Genomic DNA, 16,295 nt, shown 5'->3' with positions numbered 1-16,295 from the left:
AGGTAGAAGGGTGAATTAAATGCATCTGGTGAAGTAAGTAGTTCAGCTCACATTTTAAAGTATCAGTTTTGGTATTAGGTACCTGAGACTAAAAAGAGTAACGGTGTATAAGGAAAAATTTTATCTTGACACTTGTTTTCTGAAAATGTGTAAGATGTTTCTTGATTTACATAGATTTCAGGTTTCTTGTATAAATTTTAAAGGAGAAAAACACAGTGAAGAATTAGCTCCTTATTGCTGTGTTGTAGATTAAACCCATTTCTGCTTTCATATGACTTAGTCTGATGATGGATTACATGGTTTAGTAATTTCTGCTAATGAGCTTACTTGCTAAAAAAAAAAACAAAGGATACAACCAAAATGATTTTGCAGTTTTATAATTATTTCAAACTCATCTAGCAAGGAAGGGGAATATCAGGTGATTTTCGGTAGACTTGCCAGCACCTTATATTTATGTATACTGTATAGTATTTCCAAGTACTTTTATACATACATTATCTTTTTAAAATTCTCACAAACCTGCCCATGGTCCTGATAAAGAAGTTTGAAACTTCAAAAGGATGTTTACCCCTCATGATCACACAGCTCATTACAGAACTAGGCCTGGAGTTTTAGTGATTTTTCTACTACTGTACCAGTGTATTTTAGATTTAGCTGCAGTAGAAAATAATGAAATTAAACAATGGCAGAGTACCTTTCTTTTCAATTTTAATTCCTTTTCCTCCACATTTTCTTTAATTTTGGGCACCTGTTTTTCCCTTGTGTATCTAGAATCCTGCATAAGGATAAATTTGTTAAGCACTTTCTATGAGCCAGACATTATGGCAACTCCTTTCTAGAGTTACCTTTAATTCTTACAGCAGTCCTATTTTAGGATAATTGCTCTTATAATCTCTATTTTGTAGTTGAGGAAATGAAGGCAAAAAATATTTATGTGACTTTCATGAGATCTCATAGTTAGTAAATGGTCATGTTGTGTTCAAACCCAGGCAGTGAAATTGCAGAGCCCAAGCTTTTAGCCTCTGTGTTTTACTGCCTCCTTGGGGAATGGGCACAGAATTACGTATTTAGTTACTTTAAGATAATATCTTAGTGTCATATGAGATATAACATGTAACTTAGCCTCAAAATGATTTAATACACACATAACATTAAAAACTTTGATTCTTTAGCTTAAGTGCTGGAGTGCTTTGAATTAGAATTTTAGAGCTCAGTAGAATTTTAGAAAGACCATCAAGTTCAGTTTCTTCACTATGTGGATGAGAGAATTAGTTCTAGAGAGTCTGGTGACTTCTCCAAGTCATGTAGGTATCTTGTTTTCTAGTGTTCTTTTCACATTTTTTGCTGCCTTTTTTTTTTTTTTTTTGCGGTATGCAGGCCTATCACTGTTGTGGCCTCTCCCATTGCGGAGCACAGGCTCCGGATGCACAGGCTCAGCAGCCATGGCTCACGGGCCCAGCCGCTCCGCGGCATGTGGGATCCTCCTAGACCAGGGCATGAACCCGTGTCCCCTGCATTGGCAGGCGGACTCTCAACCACTGCGCCATCAAGGAAGCCCTGCCTTTTTTTTTTTTTTAATTAATTAATTAATTTTATAGACCCGGCTCCTTAGTTGCAACATGCATGTGGGATCTAGCTCCCTGACCAGGGATCGAACCAGGGCCACCCCCCGAACTGGGAACGTGGAGTCCCAACCACTGTGCCACCAGGGAAGTCCCTGTGTTGCCTTTTCTTATTCACTTAAATCATAAGTCCCAAATCTGATTTTATTCTTAACTCTGGCTTGTTCAAATCCACTTTTTTGATAGTGGGACTTTTTTATAATTTGCCTGGAAATTGGGGATGCTGCTACAGCTCTTCTGCCTCTCACCTGCCTGCTGCTGCTATACTACCTTTCACCTTATTTTCCCCACTTGAATGATTCAACTCTTCTGCTTTAATCTCAAACTAAATTTTATCATGAAGAATACCACCTTGATTGTATTTACTAAATCTAAGAGAAAATACTCTTAGAAATGGGGTACTTTATCTGTTAGACCTTTCTTCTTTCCTTTTCTAAATTTTTTATTTATTTTTTATTTATTTATTTTTGGCCGCGTTGAGTCTCCGCTGCTGTGCACAGGCTTTCTCCAGCTGTGGCGAGCGGGGACACCCCCCACTGCAATGCGCAGGCCTGTCTCTGCAGTGGCCTCTCTCTGTGGTGGCCTCTCCCATCGCGGAGCACAGGCTGCAGGTGCGCAGGCCTCAGTAGCCATGGCGCACCTCAGTAGCAGTTGTGGCACACAGGCTCAGTAGTTGTGGCACATGGGCTTAGTTGCTCCACAGCATGTGGGATCCTCCTGGACCAGAGCTCGAACCCATGTCCCCTGCATCAGCAGGCAGACTCCCAGCCACTGTGCCACCAGGGAAGTCCTTTTCTTTTCTCTTTTTTTTTTCTTTTGTTTTCTTTTCTCCCCTTCCCTTCTCTCCCCTCTTCTCCTCTCCCATCATTTTTTTAATCTGGCCATCAGGTGCACAGAACTGATGTTGTCAACATTATTATCTTATTCCCTATTTCACTGGAAAAACTTTTAATATGTCATCATTAAAATAATATTTCCTGTAGGTTTTTGGTAGATATCTGTTTTCAAGCTAAGGAAGTTCTTTTCTGGTCTTGGTTTGAGGTTTTGTTTGTTGTTGTGTTTTATTTTTTGAAAGTCATGCATGAACTATATTCATACCAGTAAAGATCAATTTAACTTTAGAAAATCAGTAATGATCACTTCACATAAATGATATAAACACAATATAGGTATAGAGTATTCTTCTTTTTATGTTCCATTGCATTTGGTTTACTAAAATTTCATTAAGGATTTTTGTTTTAAATGTTAAGGAGTTTTTCTTTTTCTTATCATCAGTGAGATTGGCCTGTGATTTTCCTTTTCTTTCACTGTAATTTTCCAGATTGAAAAAAATATAAAAGTCTGACAGTCCCAAGATTTAGTGGGTTAAGTTTGTTTCTCATTCATTACTTTCTGTCCTGACAAATTAGTGTTTTCTTCATTCTGCTTTCTTTGGGTTTATTTTGTTATTTTTCTTACTTTTTGAAACGAGTGCATAGCTGTTTTCAAAAGCCCTTTCTCTTTTCTAATGTGTTTAAAGCTATACATTTTCCTCTAAGCACTGCTATAGCTGTGCTTATCTCACAAGTTTTTGGTAAGTAGTACTTTTTATTCAGTTCAAAATATTTTATAATTTCTCTTATGATTTCTTCTTTGATCTGTGGGTTATTTAGAACTTAATTTTTAAACATATAGGGGTTTTTTGTTTCCTTTTTGTTACTGATTTTTAACATGATTTCTTTGTGTTCCAAGATGATGCATTGTATTGTTTCATGTCTTTAAAAAATGTGTTGAGATTAACTGTGTGGTCCAGTAGTTTTTAATAAATATTCCTTTGATGCTTGAAAAAATATTCTAAATGGTGTTTTTTGGCCAGTTGTGTGAATCCATATATATTCATACTAATTTTTTTGGTCTCTTAATTACTGAGAGGCATATGTTAAAATCTCCTATTATAGTTTTGGACTTGTCCGTTTTTCCTTAGATTTCTGTTCAGTTTTTACTTTATATATTTTGGGACTTAAGCTAATTGACAATACCCTATATCTACACACATGCCCTCTTGCCACTCTCCCAATATACAAAAAAGTAAGTTATCAATTGAAAACAGTGTCCTGTTTCCCTTGCTTTTTGTTGGTGTGATGGTGATGATTTCTTGGATTCCATGTTTTCCTCCTCTGAGTTTTCCAGGTTGGTTTTGGGCAAGGAGCAGCAGTGCTAATTCACCATGTAGGCAGGAGCATTATTGTTTTTCTGAGGTTAAAGTAAATGTTGAAATGTTTTTAAAAATTATTATTTTTTAATATCTTAAGCAATATTCCAGAAAAAAAGTTTTTAATTTGGCATGTACATCATTCCAGTCTGATTGTTGACATGTAAAAACCTGAGAATATCAGGTCAGTTCTTTGAATAATTTATACTATCCACCCTATCACTTAAAAGGATCACTTTTATGTTCCACATTGCATTAGGCAATGTACCAATTAAAGAAAAAGTTAAAATGTGTACTTTCTGTACCTCAGGAACTTACAAGTTGGGACAAGAGGCTAAGATTTGTGAAATAATTAGAAAGTAATAACATCAGGAGTATTCTTAGGAACTATATATTGCAGTACAGAATGTGCCATCAGACTTCAAAAGAAAGACCTAATTGGGGGTAAAAGCCCTCAGAGATGGTCTCGTTTAAGAGGTAGGGGGTGAGCTGGCCTGAAACTCTAGATAAGATTTTGATGGCCTGAAAGCAGGAGGAGGAACATTAAAGTATTTCCCCAGAGAGGACCTACAAACAGCCAGAAAACAATTAACAAGATGGCAATAAGTACATACATATCAGTAATTACTTTAAAGGTAAATGGACCAAATTCTCCAATCAAAAGACATAGAATGGCTGCATGGGTAAAAAAACAAGACTCATGTATGTACTGTATACAAGAGACTTACCTCAGATGTAGGGACACACACAGACTGAAAGTGAAGGGATGGAAAAAGATATTTCATGCAAGTGGAAACTAAAAGAAAGGTGGGGATACCAATATCAGACAAAATATACTTTAAAACAAAGACTTTAATAAAAGACAAAGATGGGTATTACATAATGATATAGGGATCAGTCCAACAAAAGATATAACACTTGTAAATTTTTGTGCACCCAACATAGGAGCACCTAAATATATAAAGCAAATATTAACAGACCTAAAGGGAGAAATTGACAGCAATACAATAATAGCAGGGGACTTTAATACCCCACTTATATCAATGGGTAGATCATCCAGACAGAAAATCAATAAGGAAACATTGGCCTTAAATGACACATTACACCAGATGGACTTAATAGATAGGTACAGAATATTCCATCCAAAAGCAACAGAATACATTCTTCCCAAGTGCTCATGGACCGTTCTCTAGGATAGAACATATGCTAGGCCACAACACAAGTCTTAATCAATTTAAAAAGATTGAAATCATATCAAGCGTCATTCCAACCACAGTGGTATGAAATAAGAAATTACAAGGAGAAAGCTGGAAAAATCACAAATATGTGGAGATTAAACAACATGCTACTGAGCAACCAATAGGGCAATGAAGATATCAAAGGAGAAATAAAAAATACCTTGAGATAAAAGACAGTGGAAATACAGCATACCGAAATCCGTGGAATACAACAAAAACAGTTCTAAGATGGGTGTTTAAAGCAATACAGGCCTGCCTCAAGAAACAAAAATCTGAAATCTAAAAGAACTAGAAAAGAACAAATGAAGCCCAAAGCGGAAGGAAGGCAGTAGTAAAAATTAGAGCAGAAATAGGCACTAAGGGACTTCCCTGGTGATGCAGTGGTTAAGAATCCACCTGCCAATGTAGGGGACATGGGTTTGAGCCCTGGTCCGGGAAGATCCCACATGCCACGGAGCAACTGAGCCTGTGCACCACAACTACTGACCCTGTGCTCTAGAGCCCGTGAGCCACAGCTACTGAAGCCTGCGTGCCTAGAGCCCATGCTCTGCAACAAGAGAAGCTACTGCAATGAGAAGCCCACGCACAACAAAGAGTAGCCCCTGCTCGCCACAACTAGAGAAAGCCCGTGTGCAGCAATGAAGACCCAACACAGCCAAAAATAAATAAATAATAAAAATTTATTTAAAAAAAAGAAGTAGGCACTAAAAAGACAATAGAAAAGATCAGTGAACTGAAGAGCTGGTTCTTTGAAGAGATAAAATTGACAGACCTTTAGTTAGGCTCACTAAGAAAAAGAGAGGGCTCAAATAAATAAAATCAGAAATGAAAGAGGAGAGATTACAACTGATACCAAAGAAATACAGAGGATCGTAAGAAAATGAATAATTATATTCCAACAAATTGGACAACCTAGAAGAACTGGATAAATTCCTAGAAACATACAATCTTCCAAGACTGAATCATGAGAAAATAGAAAATCTGAATAGACTGATTACTAGTAAGGAGTTCAATCAGTAATCAACTCCCAGCAAACAAAAGTCCAGGACCAGCCTTCACTGGTGAATTCTACCAAATATTTAAAGAAGATTTAATACCAATCCTTCTCAAACTCTTTTAGAAAACAGAAGAGGGGGGCCTTGTGCAGTGGCAGTATCATAGCCAATGAGGTTTATCTGAGGTGTGATATTGCTAATTGAAAACTTTTCCCCATACCCTTCCATGACGACTTGAAATATAGTCGGCACTGGCAACTTTTGACAGTCTCTGCAGAGACTGCATAATAAAATTTTAAAAAAAAAAGAAGGAGGGAACTCTTCCAAACTTATTTTTTGTGAGCAGCATTATTCTGATACCAAAACCAGTCAGGGACCCCACAAGAAAAGAAAATTATGGACCAGTATCCCTGATAAACATAGATGCAAAAATCCTCACCAAAATATTAGCAAACCAAATTCAATAATACATTAAAAGGAGCATATGTCATAATCAAGTGGGATTTATTCCAAGGATATCAGGATATTTTAACACCCACAAATCAATCAATGTAATACACCACATTAATAAAATGAAGGACAGAAATCAATGATTATCTCAATAGATGCATAAAAAGCATTTGTTGAAATGCAGCATTACATTTTTGATGAAAACTCTCAACAAAGTGGATATGCATGGAGCATACCTCAACATAGTAAAGTCCATATATGACAAGCCAACCACTAGCATCATACTGAATGGTGAAAAGCTGAAACCTTTTCCCTTAAAATCAGGAAGAAGACAAGGATGCACACTCTTGCCACTTCTATTCAACATGGTATTGGAAGTCCTAGCCACAGCAGTTAGGCAAGAAAAAGAAATAAAAGTCATCCAAATTGGAAAGGAAGAAGTAAAACTATTAATATTTGCAAATGACATGATTTTATATATGGAAAACTATAAAGACTCTGCCAAAAAAAACTGTTAGAATTAATAAATGAGTTCAGTAAAGTTGCAGGATACAAAATTAATATACAGAAATCTATTGTTTTTATATACTATCAATGAACTATCAAAAATAAAAATTATGAAAACAATCTCATTTACAGTTGCATCAAAGAGAATAAAATTCTAGGAATAAATTTAGCCAAAGAGGTGAAAGACCTGTACATGGCAAACCATAAAACATTGATGAAAGAAATTGAAGAAGACAAAAATAAATGGAAAGATTCCATGCTCATGAATTGGAAGACTTAATTTTGATTAAATGTTCATATTACCCAAAGCAGTGTACAGATTTAGTGCATTCCCTTTCAAAATTCTAAGGGCATTTTTGATAGAAATGGAACAAGCCATCCTAAAATTTGTGTGGAACCATGAAGATTTCGACTAGCCAAAACAATCTGGAGAAAGAACAACAAAACAAGAGGTGTCACACTCCCTGATTTCAAACTATATTGCAAAGCTATAGTAATCAAAACAATATGGTATTGGCATAAAAACAGACACATGGGTCATGGGACAGAATAGAGAGCCCATAAATAAACCCATGCATATACAGTCAAACAATTTATGATAAAGGAGGGAAGAATGTACAATGGGGAAAGGACAGTCTCTTCAACACAGTATTGGGAACACTGGACAGCCACATGTGACAGAATGAAACTGGACCACTAGTGTACAGCATGCACAAAACTTAACTCAAAATGGATTAAAGACTTGAATGTAAGACCTGAAACCATAAAACTTCCAGAAGAAAACAGGTGGTAAGTTTCTTGATATCGTTCTTGGTGATATTTTTTTGATCTGACTCCAAAGGCAATGAGCACAAAAGCAAAAATAAACAAATGAAACTATGTCAAACTAAAAAGCTCTGCGCAGCGAAGGAAACCATCAACAGAATAAAAGGCATCCTACTGAACATGAGAAGATGCTTGCAAGTCATATATCTGATAAAGGGTTGATATCCAAAATACATAAAGAACTCACACAGCTCAAAAACAAAAAACAGTCCAATTAAAAATGGGCAGATAGATGTATAGCTGATAAACTTTGCTGTATAGCAGAAACTAACGCAATGTAAATCAACTATACTCCAATAAAAATTAATTTAAGAAAAAGAAAAAAAAATGGGCAGAGTATCTTAGTAGACATTTTTCCAGAGAAGACATACGGATGGCCAACAAGCACTTGAAAAGATGTTCAACAGTACTAATCATCAGGGAACTAATAATCAAAACCACAATGAGATATCACATCACACCTGTCAGAATGACTTATGAAAAAGACAACATATAACAAGTGTTGGCAAAGATGTGGAGAAAAGGGAACCCTCATATACTGTTGGTGGGAATGTAAATTGGTACAGCCAGTATGGAAGATGGTATCGAGCTTCCTCAAAAATTAAAGATAGAACTACCACATGATCTAGCAATTCCACCTCTGTATTTATCCAAAGAAAATGAAAATATTAATTCAAAAAGATACATGCACCCGTGTGTTCATTGCAGCATTATTTATAATGGCCAGGATATGATAACAACCTAAGGGTCCATTGACGGGTGAATGGATAAAATATTCCATGCCACACAAATGGAATATTACTCAGCCATAAAAAAAATAAAAAGAAATCTTGCCATTTACAACAACATGGATGGACCTTGAGGGTATCGTGCTAAGTGAAATAAGTCAGAGAAAGACAAATACCATATGATTTCACTTATATGTGGAATCTAAAAAACAAAATGATCAAACAAAACAAAACTCATAGAGAAAAGATTTATGGTTGCCAGAGGGGAGGGGGATGGGGGGGTTGGTGAAATCAATGAAGAGGATCAAGAAATACAAAATTCAGGGCTTCCCTGGTGGCGCAGTGGTTGGGAGTCTGCCTGCCAATGCAGGGGACGTGGGTTCGAGCCCTGGTCCAGGAAGATCCCACATGCTGCAGAGCAACTAAGCCCATGTACCACAGCTACTGGGCCTGTGCTCTGGAGCCTGCGAGCCACAACTGCTGAGGCCCACGCACCTGGAGCCTGTGCTCCACAACGGGAGAAGCCACTGCAGTGAGAAGCCTGTGTACTGCAGCGGAGAGTGGCCCCTGCTCACTGCAACTGGAGAAAGCCCGCGCAGGAACAAGGACCCAACGCGGCCAAAAATAAATAAATTTATTTAAAAAAAAAGAAAAAGAAATACAAAATTCAAGTTATAAAGTAAATAAGTCATGGCGATGTAATGTACAGCATGGTGACTGTAGTCAGTAATACTGTATTCAAATTTGAAAATTGCTAGGGAAGTAAATCTTAGAAGTTTTTATCATGAGGGGAAAAATTTTTTTTTGGTGACTTTGTATGGTGACAGATGGTAACTAGACTTACTGTGATGATCATTTCACAATGTATACAAATGTCAAATCATAATGTAAGTTACACTTCAATGAAAATAAATAAGCATTTCCTTATAATTATTAAATTTTTTTTTTTTTTTTTTGGCTGCGTTGGGTCTTTGTTGCTGTGCACGGGCTTTCTCTAGTTGTGGCAAGTGGGGGCTACTCTTCGTTGCAATACATAGGCTTCTCACTGCTGTGGCTTCTCTTGTTGTGGAGCACAGGCTCTAGGCGTGGGCTTCAATAGTAGCAGCACGTGGGCTCCATAGTTGTGGCCTGTGAGCCCTAGAGTGTGTGGGCTTCAGTAGTTGAGGCGTGTGGGCTCAGTAGTTGTGGCGCGTGGGCTCTAGGGCGTGTAGACTTCAGTAGTTGTGGTGCACAGGCTCTAGAGCGCAGGCTCAGTAGTTGTGGCTCACGGGCTTAGTTGTTCCGTGGCATGTGGGATTTTCCTGGACCAGGGATTGAACCTGTGTCCCCTGCATTGGCAGGTGGATTCTTAACCACTGTGCCAGTAGGGAAGTCCGTATTAAAATATTTTTATGAAAAATGTATCAGAGACAAAATTTTTTTAAACTACTTGTATTTCTGTAGTGAATATACTGCTTATTTTAAATTCTGAAGGTGACATCTCTAAAAGTAAAGTATTTTTCAATTACCAAAAAAAAAAGTATTTCCTACCATTTGAAACTTGAACATTTTATTTGGTAACACAAGTAAAAATGATATGGAAGTTTAATATGTAATATAGGCATCTCAAAATTAAGGTTAGGTGTTTCTAAGTCATACCCTGGTCCTTTTGTAGATAATTCTGTTTATGTACAAGTGAATAGATAATAATGTTTACTGAACACTTAACTCTCTGTCAGGCTCTATTCTAAGTGCTTTAAGTTTAAAATGTGATTGATACAATTTTTATGATATATTTCTGATTTATGATCTTGTCTCAAAAGAATTACTTAGACTCTTTGTAGTATCTATTAGTTGGCTCATATTTTTGAAACATGTTCAATGTTTTCTTTAAAGACCAAACTGGAAATCCAAAAGGCCCTTGCAGAAGATTCTACTGTATATGAATATGACAGTATTTATGATGAAATGAAGAAAAAAAAGGAAGAAAGTAATCCAAAATTGCTTTTGGGAAAAGACCGAAAGGTTTGTAGCTGAAAATACAAAGTTTCTTTGACCTTGACCTGCATTTTGTAACTTACGCTTATTTCAACATGAGAATGATCTGAGAAAAAGCTTTTAGGTATTTGAAGTGTGAAGAGCCCCTAGTTCCAGATAGTATGGATTTGATTGAGAACCTAGGAAACTATATATTTAGTATCCTAACAGGAGCAAGAGAATTATCTAACGATTTTATAAATTTTGGATTTTTGCTTTAAAACTTTTGCAGATTATTTTTTGAAAGTTTTTCCTAAGAAAGTCTTTGTACTGCTGCTCCTCCTGTTCATGTTTGTGTCTTATAATTTTTTATTGCTTCCTAGCTGGTAACTGAATCATCTGCATGTAACATGGTCATATTTTTAGTTTGAAAAAACAAGTTAGGGTGTGGAGATTGAATGAAATAAGTTCAAATTTTCTATCACTCTTATTCTTTCACAAAGCACAGACTGGTATTTAAGGATCTTTACATCTTACAGTATCTACAGATAAAGTGGTGCTCTAAAATGATATTAAAGCTACTATTTTAAATGATTATATTTCAACTAATGTGAAAAATTAGTCAGAAGCCTTCCTATTCACGTATCTGTTGAAGTAAGACAATACCATTTTGTAAAAAGGGAGAGAAAAACAGTGGGAAAATGACCTATTTAGCTTGAGATATTTTTTAAATGCCATTTTGAATAATTTTTTGTTTTTATACTTAAATTTCTATTGAGAAGAATTTTATTATCTTGCTAGTAAATTTATATTGAATTTTGAGAAGTTGACAGTCCTATTTATTTGGATTTCTATCAATGAATTTCTAGAGTAATAAATTCATGATAAAAATCGAATATTAGCAGTTAATTATCTTTGACTCTTTCCTAAATAATCTTATTTTTTCCCCCTAGCCCAAGTACATTCACAACTTACTAAAAGCAGTTGAGATCAGAAAAAAGGAACAGGAAAAAAGAATGGAAAAGAAAATACAAAGAGAACGAGAAATGGAAAAGGGAGAATTTGATGATAAAGAGGCATTTGTAACATCTGCTTATAAGAAAAAACTGCAAGAGAGAGCTGAAGAGGAAGAAAGAGAAAGGAGGGCTGCTGCACTTGAAGGTGAAATGGAAGAGGGAGAGGAGTAGCAGGAAACAAACAGGAGAGTTCTGCCCTGTGGTTAACCATTTGCTCGTCACTGAACTTTTAGATTATAATGTTGTCATAATTTATGCATATGAATGCAGGGTACAAGATATATGATGTTATGTATATTATAAAACAGGAGATTTTAACTAAAAACACAGTTGCACTCTTAGTAACTATTACTTCTACTGAACTTTTCAATTACATCTCACTTTGTTGCTTAAAACTATGATTATCACAAGTCATTGCCTTAGAAAATGATTTCAAATGTAAAAACATTGATTACAAGGCATGGAAAGCATGACATTTGTCAAAAGCAGTATAAGCTGAGATTTAAATCCTAGTTATATTTCCTGGGATGAGAAAACTAGAGTAACATCACCCAAGGAGCATTAACTGGGCATTTACAAAAAGAATAACATTAATTCAAGAAAGAACAAAGATGTGCAGAGGCCAAAGAATACCTTAGTGCTTTACTTCATTGCTTCCTACTCGTGGTCATTTCTCAAGGTCTAAGTAAAATGTGTACTTAAAAATAGCTTAATTGGCAAGTGCTTATCAACTTTAAGTGGAAGAAAACCAAATGTATAAGACTTGGTCTAAGCATGTACTATGTGTTCATCTAGAGCACCACTTCATACACTGTGTTACATACTCTATGCCTGTGAAACTGAACTGCATTTTGCCTTTTTGAATATACTCACTTTTGCTTTCATTCTCTTAGCACGTTTGGATGTAACCAAGCAGAGCGATCTCAGTGGATTTTATAGGCACCTATTAAATCAAGCAGTTGGTGAAGAGGAAGTACCTACATGCAGCTTTCGTGAAGCCAGGTGAGATGTGGCATATGGAATATTTAGAAGAAAGATACTGTTCATGATTTGTGATTGTGGGATCATTTTAACTCTCTGGAAGTAGAGGATTGCAGTATTGCGTATTGTGTTGTTAGCCAAACCTGACCTAATTGAATGAATAACTAGGGATTTACAGTTTTTTAATTAAAAAACTTTTAGTTCAAGTTTATTTTTATTTTACAGTAATTCTACACGCATGTTCAGATAGTATATAAAAAGAGAAGTGTATATATATATTTTTTAACATCTTTATTGGAGTATAATTGCTTTACAATGGTGTGCTAGTTTCTGCTTTATAACAAAGTCAATCAGCTATACATATGCATATATCCCCACATCTCCTCCCAAAAAGAGAAGTATATTTTTTTCATAAATAGGACCTAGCCTCCATAAAACATAAGATTCACATAATCAAGGGCTTAGAAATACATTATCCAATATGTAGCCGCTAGTTACATGTAGCTGTTTAAATTTAAATTATATTAAATCTAAAATTTTGGTCACAACAGTCACATTTCAAGTATTCCATTGCCACATTTGGCTAGTGGCTACCATATTGGACAGCACAGATATATGGACATTACTATGTAGACATTTTTTTTTTTCTGGCCTTGCTGTACAGCCTGTGGTATCTTAGTTCGCGAACCAGGGATTGAACCTGGGCCCCGGCAGTGAAAGTGCTGAGTCCTAACCACTGGACCGTCAGGGAATTTCCCATTTCTGTAGACATTTCTATTAATACTGGTCTAGAAAGTAAGGATTGGAGGATTTTTGAATAAAATTATAAAATATTATGGGGATGGTGAAATGATTATGGTGTAAGTTTATAGCTGAAGGTAAAATTTGTCTTAAACTTGTATCTAAGGAAATCATTTATTGGAATAGAAACATTCAGATAAGAGGGTCTGAGTCTTTGTTGCTAGGGAAAGAGGAGATGCAGGAGAATGGAATTAAGGATGAAGAGAAGGGATTACATCCCAACTACTAGGTTTTGATTGTAAAATTGATGAGAATTATGAGTCTCAGAAAGCATATTTGAAGACTGAAATTTTTGAATGAAAAATTAGAGTTTCATCTGGAATTGTTGTGAGGCCAGCCGTGAAACTTCATAATGTCATGTAGTAGTTGCAATTTCCAGAGTCTAATAATAGAATTCCTAACTATTAGTGAGTCCTTTAGCCAAGACACTTTTGCCAGCAATTGCTAGAGAGCCATAGTTGTTGCTTTGTTTGTTTGGTAAGTGATTAGTGAGAATAAATGTGTAATGTAAATAAATTAACCATGCTTATTGGCTGGGAAAATGTAGGTGATGTAAACAGTGTTAATGTAACTGATCGTAATAGCTGGATAGATTCTCATATTTCCATTTTGTTGTAAAAGATGCCAAGGGGTAGAGCAGGATGCTGGTGCCTTTTCAGTCATGAGAGGGATTATTTAGTGATACTTAGAATTAGGTTTTGTCACCATTTTGCTGTGAAAAAATTTATCTTCTTCTTCCAGGACTATTTTTAAATATTTTTAAAAATAAAATAAAAATCCAATAAAGCCACAACTTGAACCTCATGTTGTAAACTAGTACTTATCTTCAGAATATATCTTTTCCCAATTATTCTTTGTCTGTGCTTGGCAAAAATGAAGACCTTGCACACACCCCTGCCTGAAGGTCCTAGTGGTCCATACAGAGAAGGGCTGATTTTTACTTTTTCATTTCTACCAATATTGAAAATATTCGGAATGGTTAGAAAATACTAGTTTGCAGATGTTTACAAGGTAAATAGACAGCAGCACCTTTTCAAATTTGGGATAATCAGAAGATTTATATAGTATAGGTGTATTGACTTAAGTACTGATGAACTTTATATGAACACTTCATTTATTTACTATAATTGATAATGTAGCATTTTCTGTTACATTATTTTTCTTAAGGTCTGGGATAAAAGAAGAGAAATCAAAGGGATATTCCGATGAAGTAAGTTCAGAAGACAGAACAACACCTCATGAGAACTGCATTCTCCAAACTGTTGTGAAAGTAGAGGAAAACCCAGATGCAGACAGTGACTTTGATGCTAAGAGCAGTGAGGATGATGAAATGGAAGAAGATAATAAAGTGAACTGCAGAAGGGAAAAGGGCACAGAGACCTTAAAAAATGACTCCAGGCATCACAGAAGTCATACCCACTCACAGTCATCTAGTGAAGAAAGAGAGCATGGTACCAAATACCACACAAAAAGTTCCAAGTCAAGAGGACATGAGAAAAGGGAAGATCAGCACCAAGAGAGACAATCCAGGGAGGACAACTATTACACTGACCGTGATTACCAAAAAGAAAAGAAGGATTCCCATAGGCACAGAGAGGCCAGTTACAGAGATTCACACTGGAAGAGGCATGAACAAGAAGATAGACTGAGGGGAAGAGACCAGAGAGAAAGAAATGATAGGGAATGGAAAAGGGAGAAAGACAGGGAGAAATACCCCTCAAGAGAACAAGAAAGAGACAGACAACGAAATGATTATGACCGACACATTGAGAAAGGAGGAGAGAAGGAAGAGAAAAGCAAAGAAAAGGAAGAGCATATGAAAGCAAGGAAAGAAAGATATGAAAACAGTGATAAATACAGAGATAGAGAAAACCGAGAAGTAAGTGTTCAATCTTCAGAAAGAAATCAAGAAAGAAAGGAAAGCCCAAATTCTAGGGCAAAGGATAGGTTTCTTAACCAGGAAAGAGCCAATAAAATGAGAAACATGGAAAAGGACAAAGAAGGAAACACAGAGAAACCCTCTAGTTCTGAAACATCACTGGGAGCAAAACACAGATTCACAGAGAAATGCCAAGGGACTGGCAAAGAACAAGAGAGGCCACATGAGACAGTGAACAAGTTTGCAAAGCGGAGCAACGAAGAAACTGTAATGTCAGCAAGAGACAGATACTTGGCCCGGCAAATGGCACGGGTTAATGCAAAGACATATATTGAGAAAGAAGATGATTGATAACTGCCCCAATAGGAAGACCTATGGAAACACAGAAAATTATAATTCCTGGAAAATGTTGAGTGAACACATAAAGGAGTGTGTTAACAGTGGTTGGGAGGGTATTTTAAAATATATTTTCAAAATTCATTTTTGGTTTAGGTTTAAGTCAGAAGTCAATCCTTTTATCTTGAATGTTTAACTAAATTAATATATAATATTTACTTATCAATACCACATTCTTGGTTGTATTCAAGCAACCTAAAGAGAGTGCTGAATCCCCGTAGGTACTTAATGAGGAAAATTGGCTCCACTACAACCATTAAAAAATAATTTAAATAACTCTTCTATGTTGCATTTGTTGCAGGAGCTGTTTGTTTTATAAATGTCATGTTTCAGATAAAAATATGTGGATTTGAACAGAGAATATTTTACTTTATGTTCTAAAATTTGTATTAAAGTGTAAAATACAGATCACACATCTTGTCTAAGCTTTTTAGCCCACAACATACTCACTTAAATGAAAATAAAAATAGTGATATATTTGTATGTTTAATTGATGCTTATATTTTATTTTAAAAATAATGTCATTCCTGTCATGCTGTAATTCCTCTTTTTTTAAATTAAAAATCACTTTAATTCTGAAACCCTAGCAAGTTAGTAAATTGGTTATGTGTATAAATCAGTTTTAGCTGAGGGTGAAAAGATGGAGATACCAGCCTAAAGAAATTACCTAAAGATCCAGGTGGCCTGTTTATGAACATGTCTTGTTTAAT

The 16,295-nt window shown here is 35.8% G+C and overlaps 1 protein-coding gene and 1 non-coding gene across 4 annotated transcripts in view; both read left to right on the top strand.

Moving 5' to 3' along the window:
• NSRP1 (nuclear speckle splicing regulatory protein 1) overlaps positions 1 to 16,075 on the top strand; it is a 66,180-nt gene extending 50,105 nt beyond the window's left edge. The window contains exons 4-7 of one of the 3 annotated variants that reach the window (XM_029211445.1): positions 10,432 to 10,560; positions 11,466 to 11,673; positions 12,422 to 12,530; positions 14,478 to 16,075. In XM_029211445.1, coding sequence (XP_029067278.1) covers positions 10,432 to 10,560; positions 11,466 to 11,673; positions 12,422 to 12,530; positions 14,478 to 15,540 — 1,509 coding nt within the window. In that variant the 3' untranslated portion in view covers positions 15,541 to 16,075. The remainder of the gene's footprint in view (positions 1 to 10,431; positions 10,561 to 11,465; positions 11,674 to 12,421; positions 12,531 to 14,477) is intronic. The other 2 variants (XM_029211447.1, XM_029211446.1) reach the window with 2 other exon arrangements.
• Positions 6,187 to 6,326, top strand: LOC114889856. The gene has a single exon (XR_003792153.1). It is a non-coding gene; the product is annotated as a U4 spliceosomal RNA (small nuclear RNA).
• Positions 16,076 to 16,295: the final 220 nt, after the last annotated feature.

The sequence above is a fragment of the Monodon monoceros genome, unplaced genomic scaffold (genome assembly GCF_005190385.1).
Source record: "Monodon monoceros isolate NGI ecotype Baffin Bay Population unplaced genomic scaffold, NGI_Narwhal_1 Super_Scaffold_9, whole genome shotgun sequence".
NCBI lineage: Eukaryota > Metazoa > Chordata > Mammalia > Artiodactyla > Monodontidae > Monodon > Monodon monoceros.
This window is presented reverse-complemented; position numbering and strand designations above follow the sequence as displayed.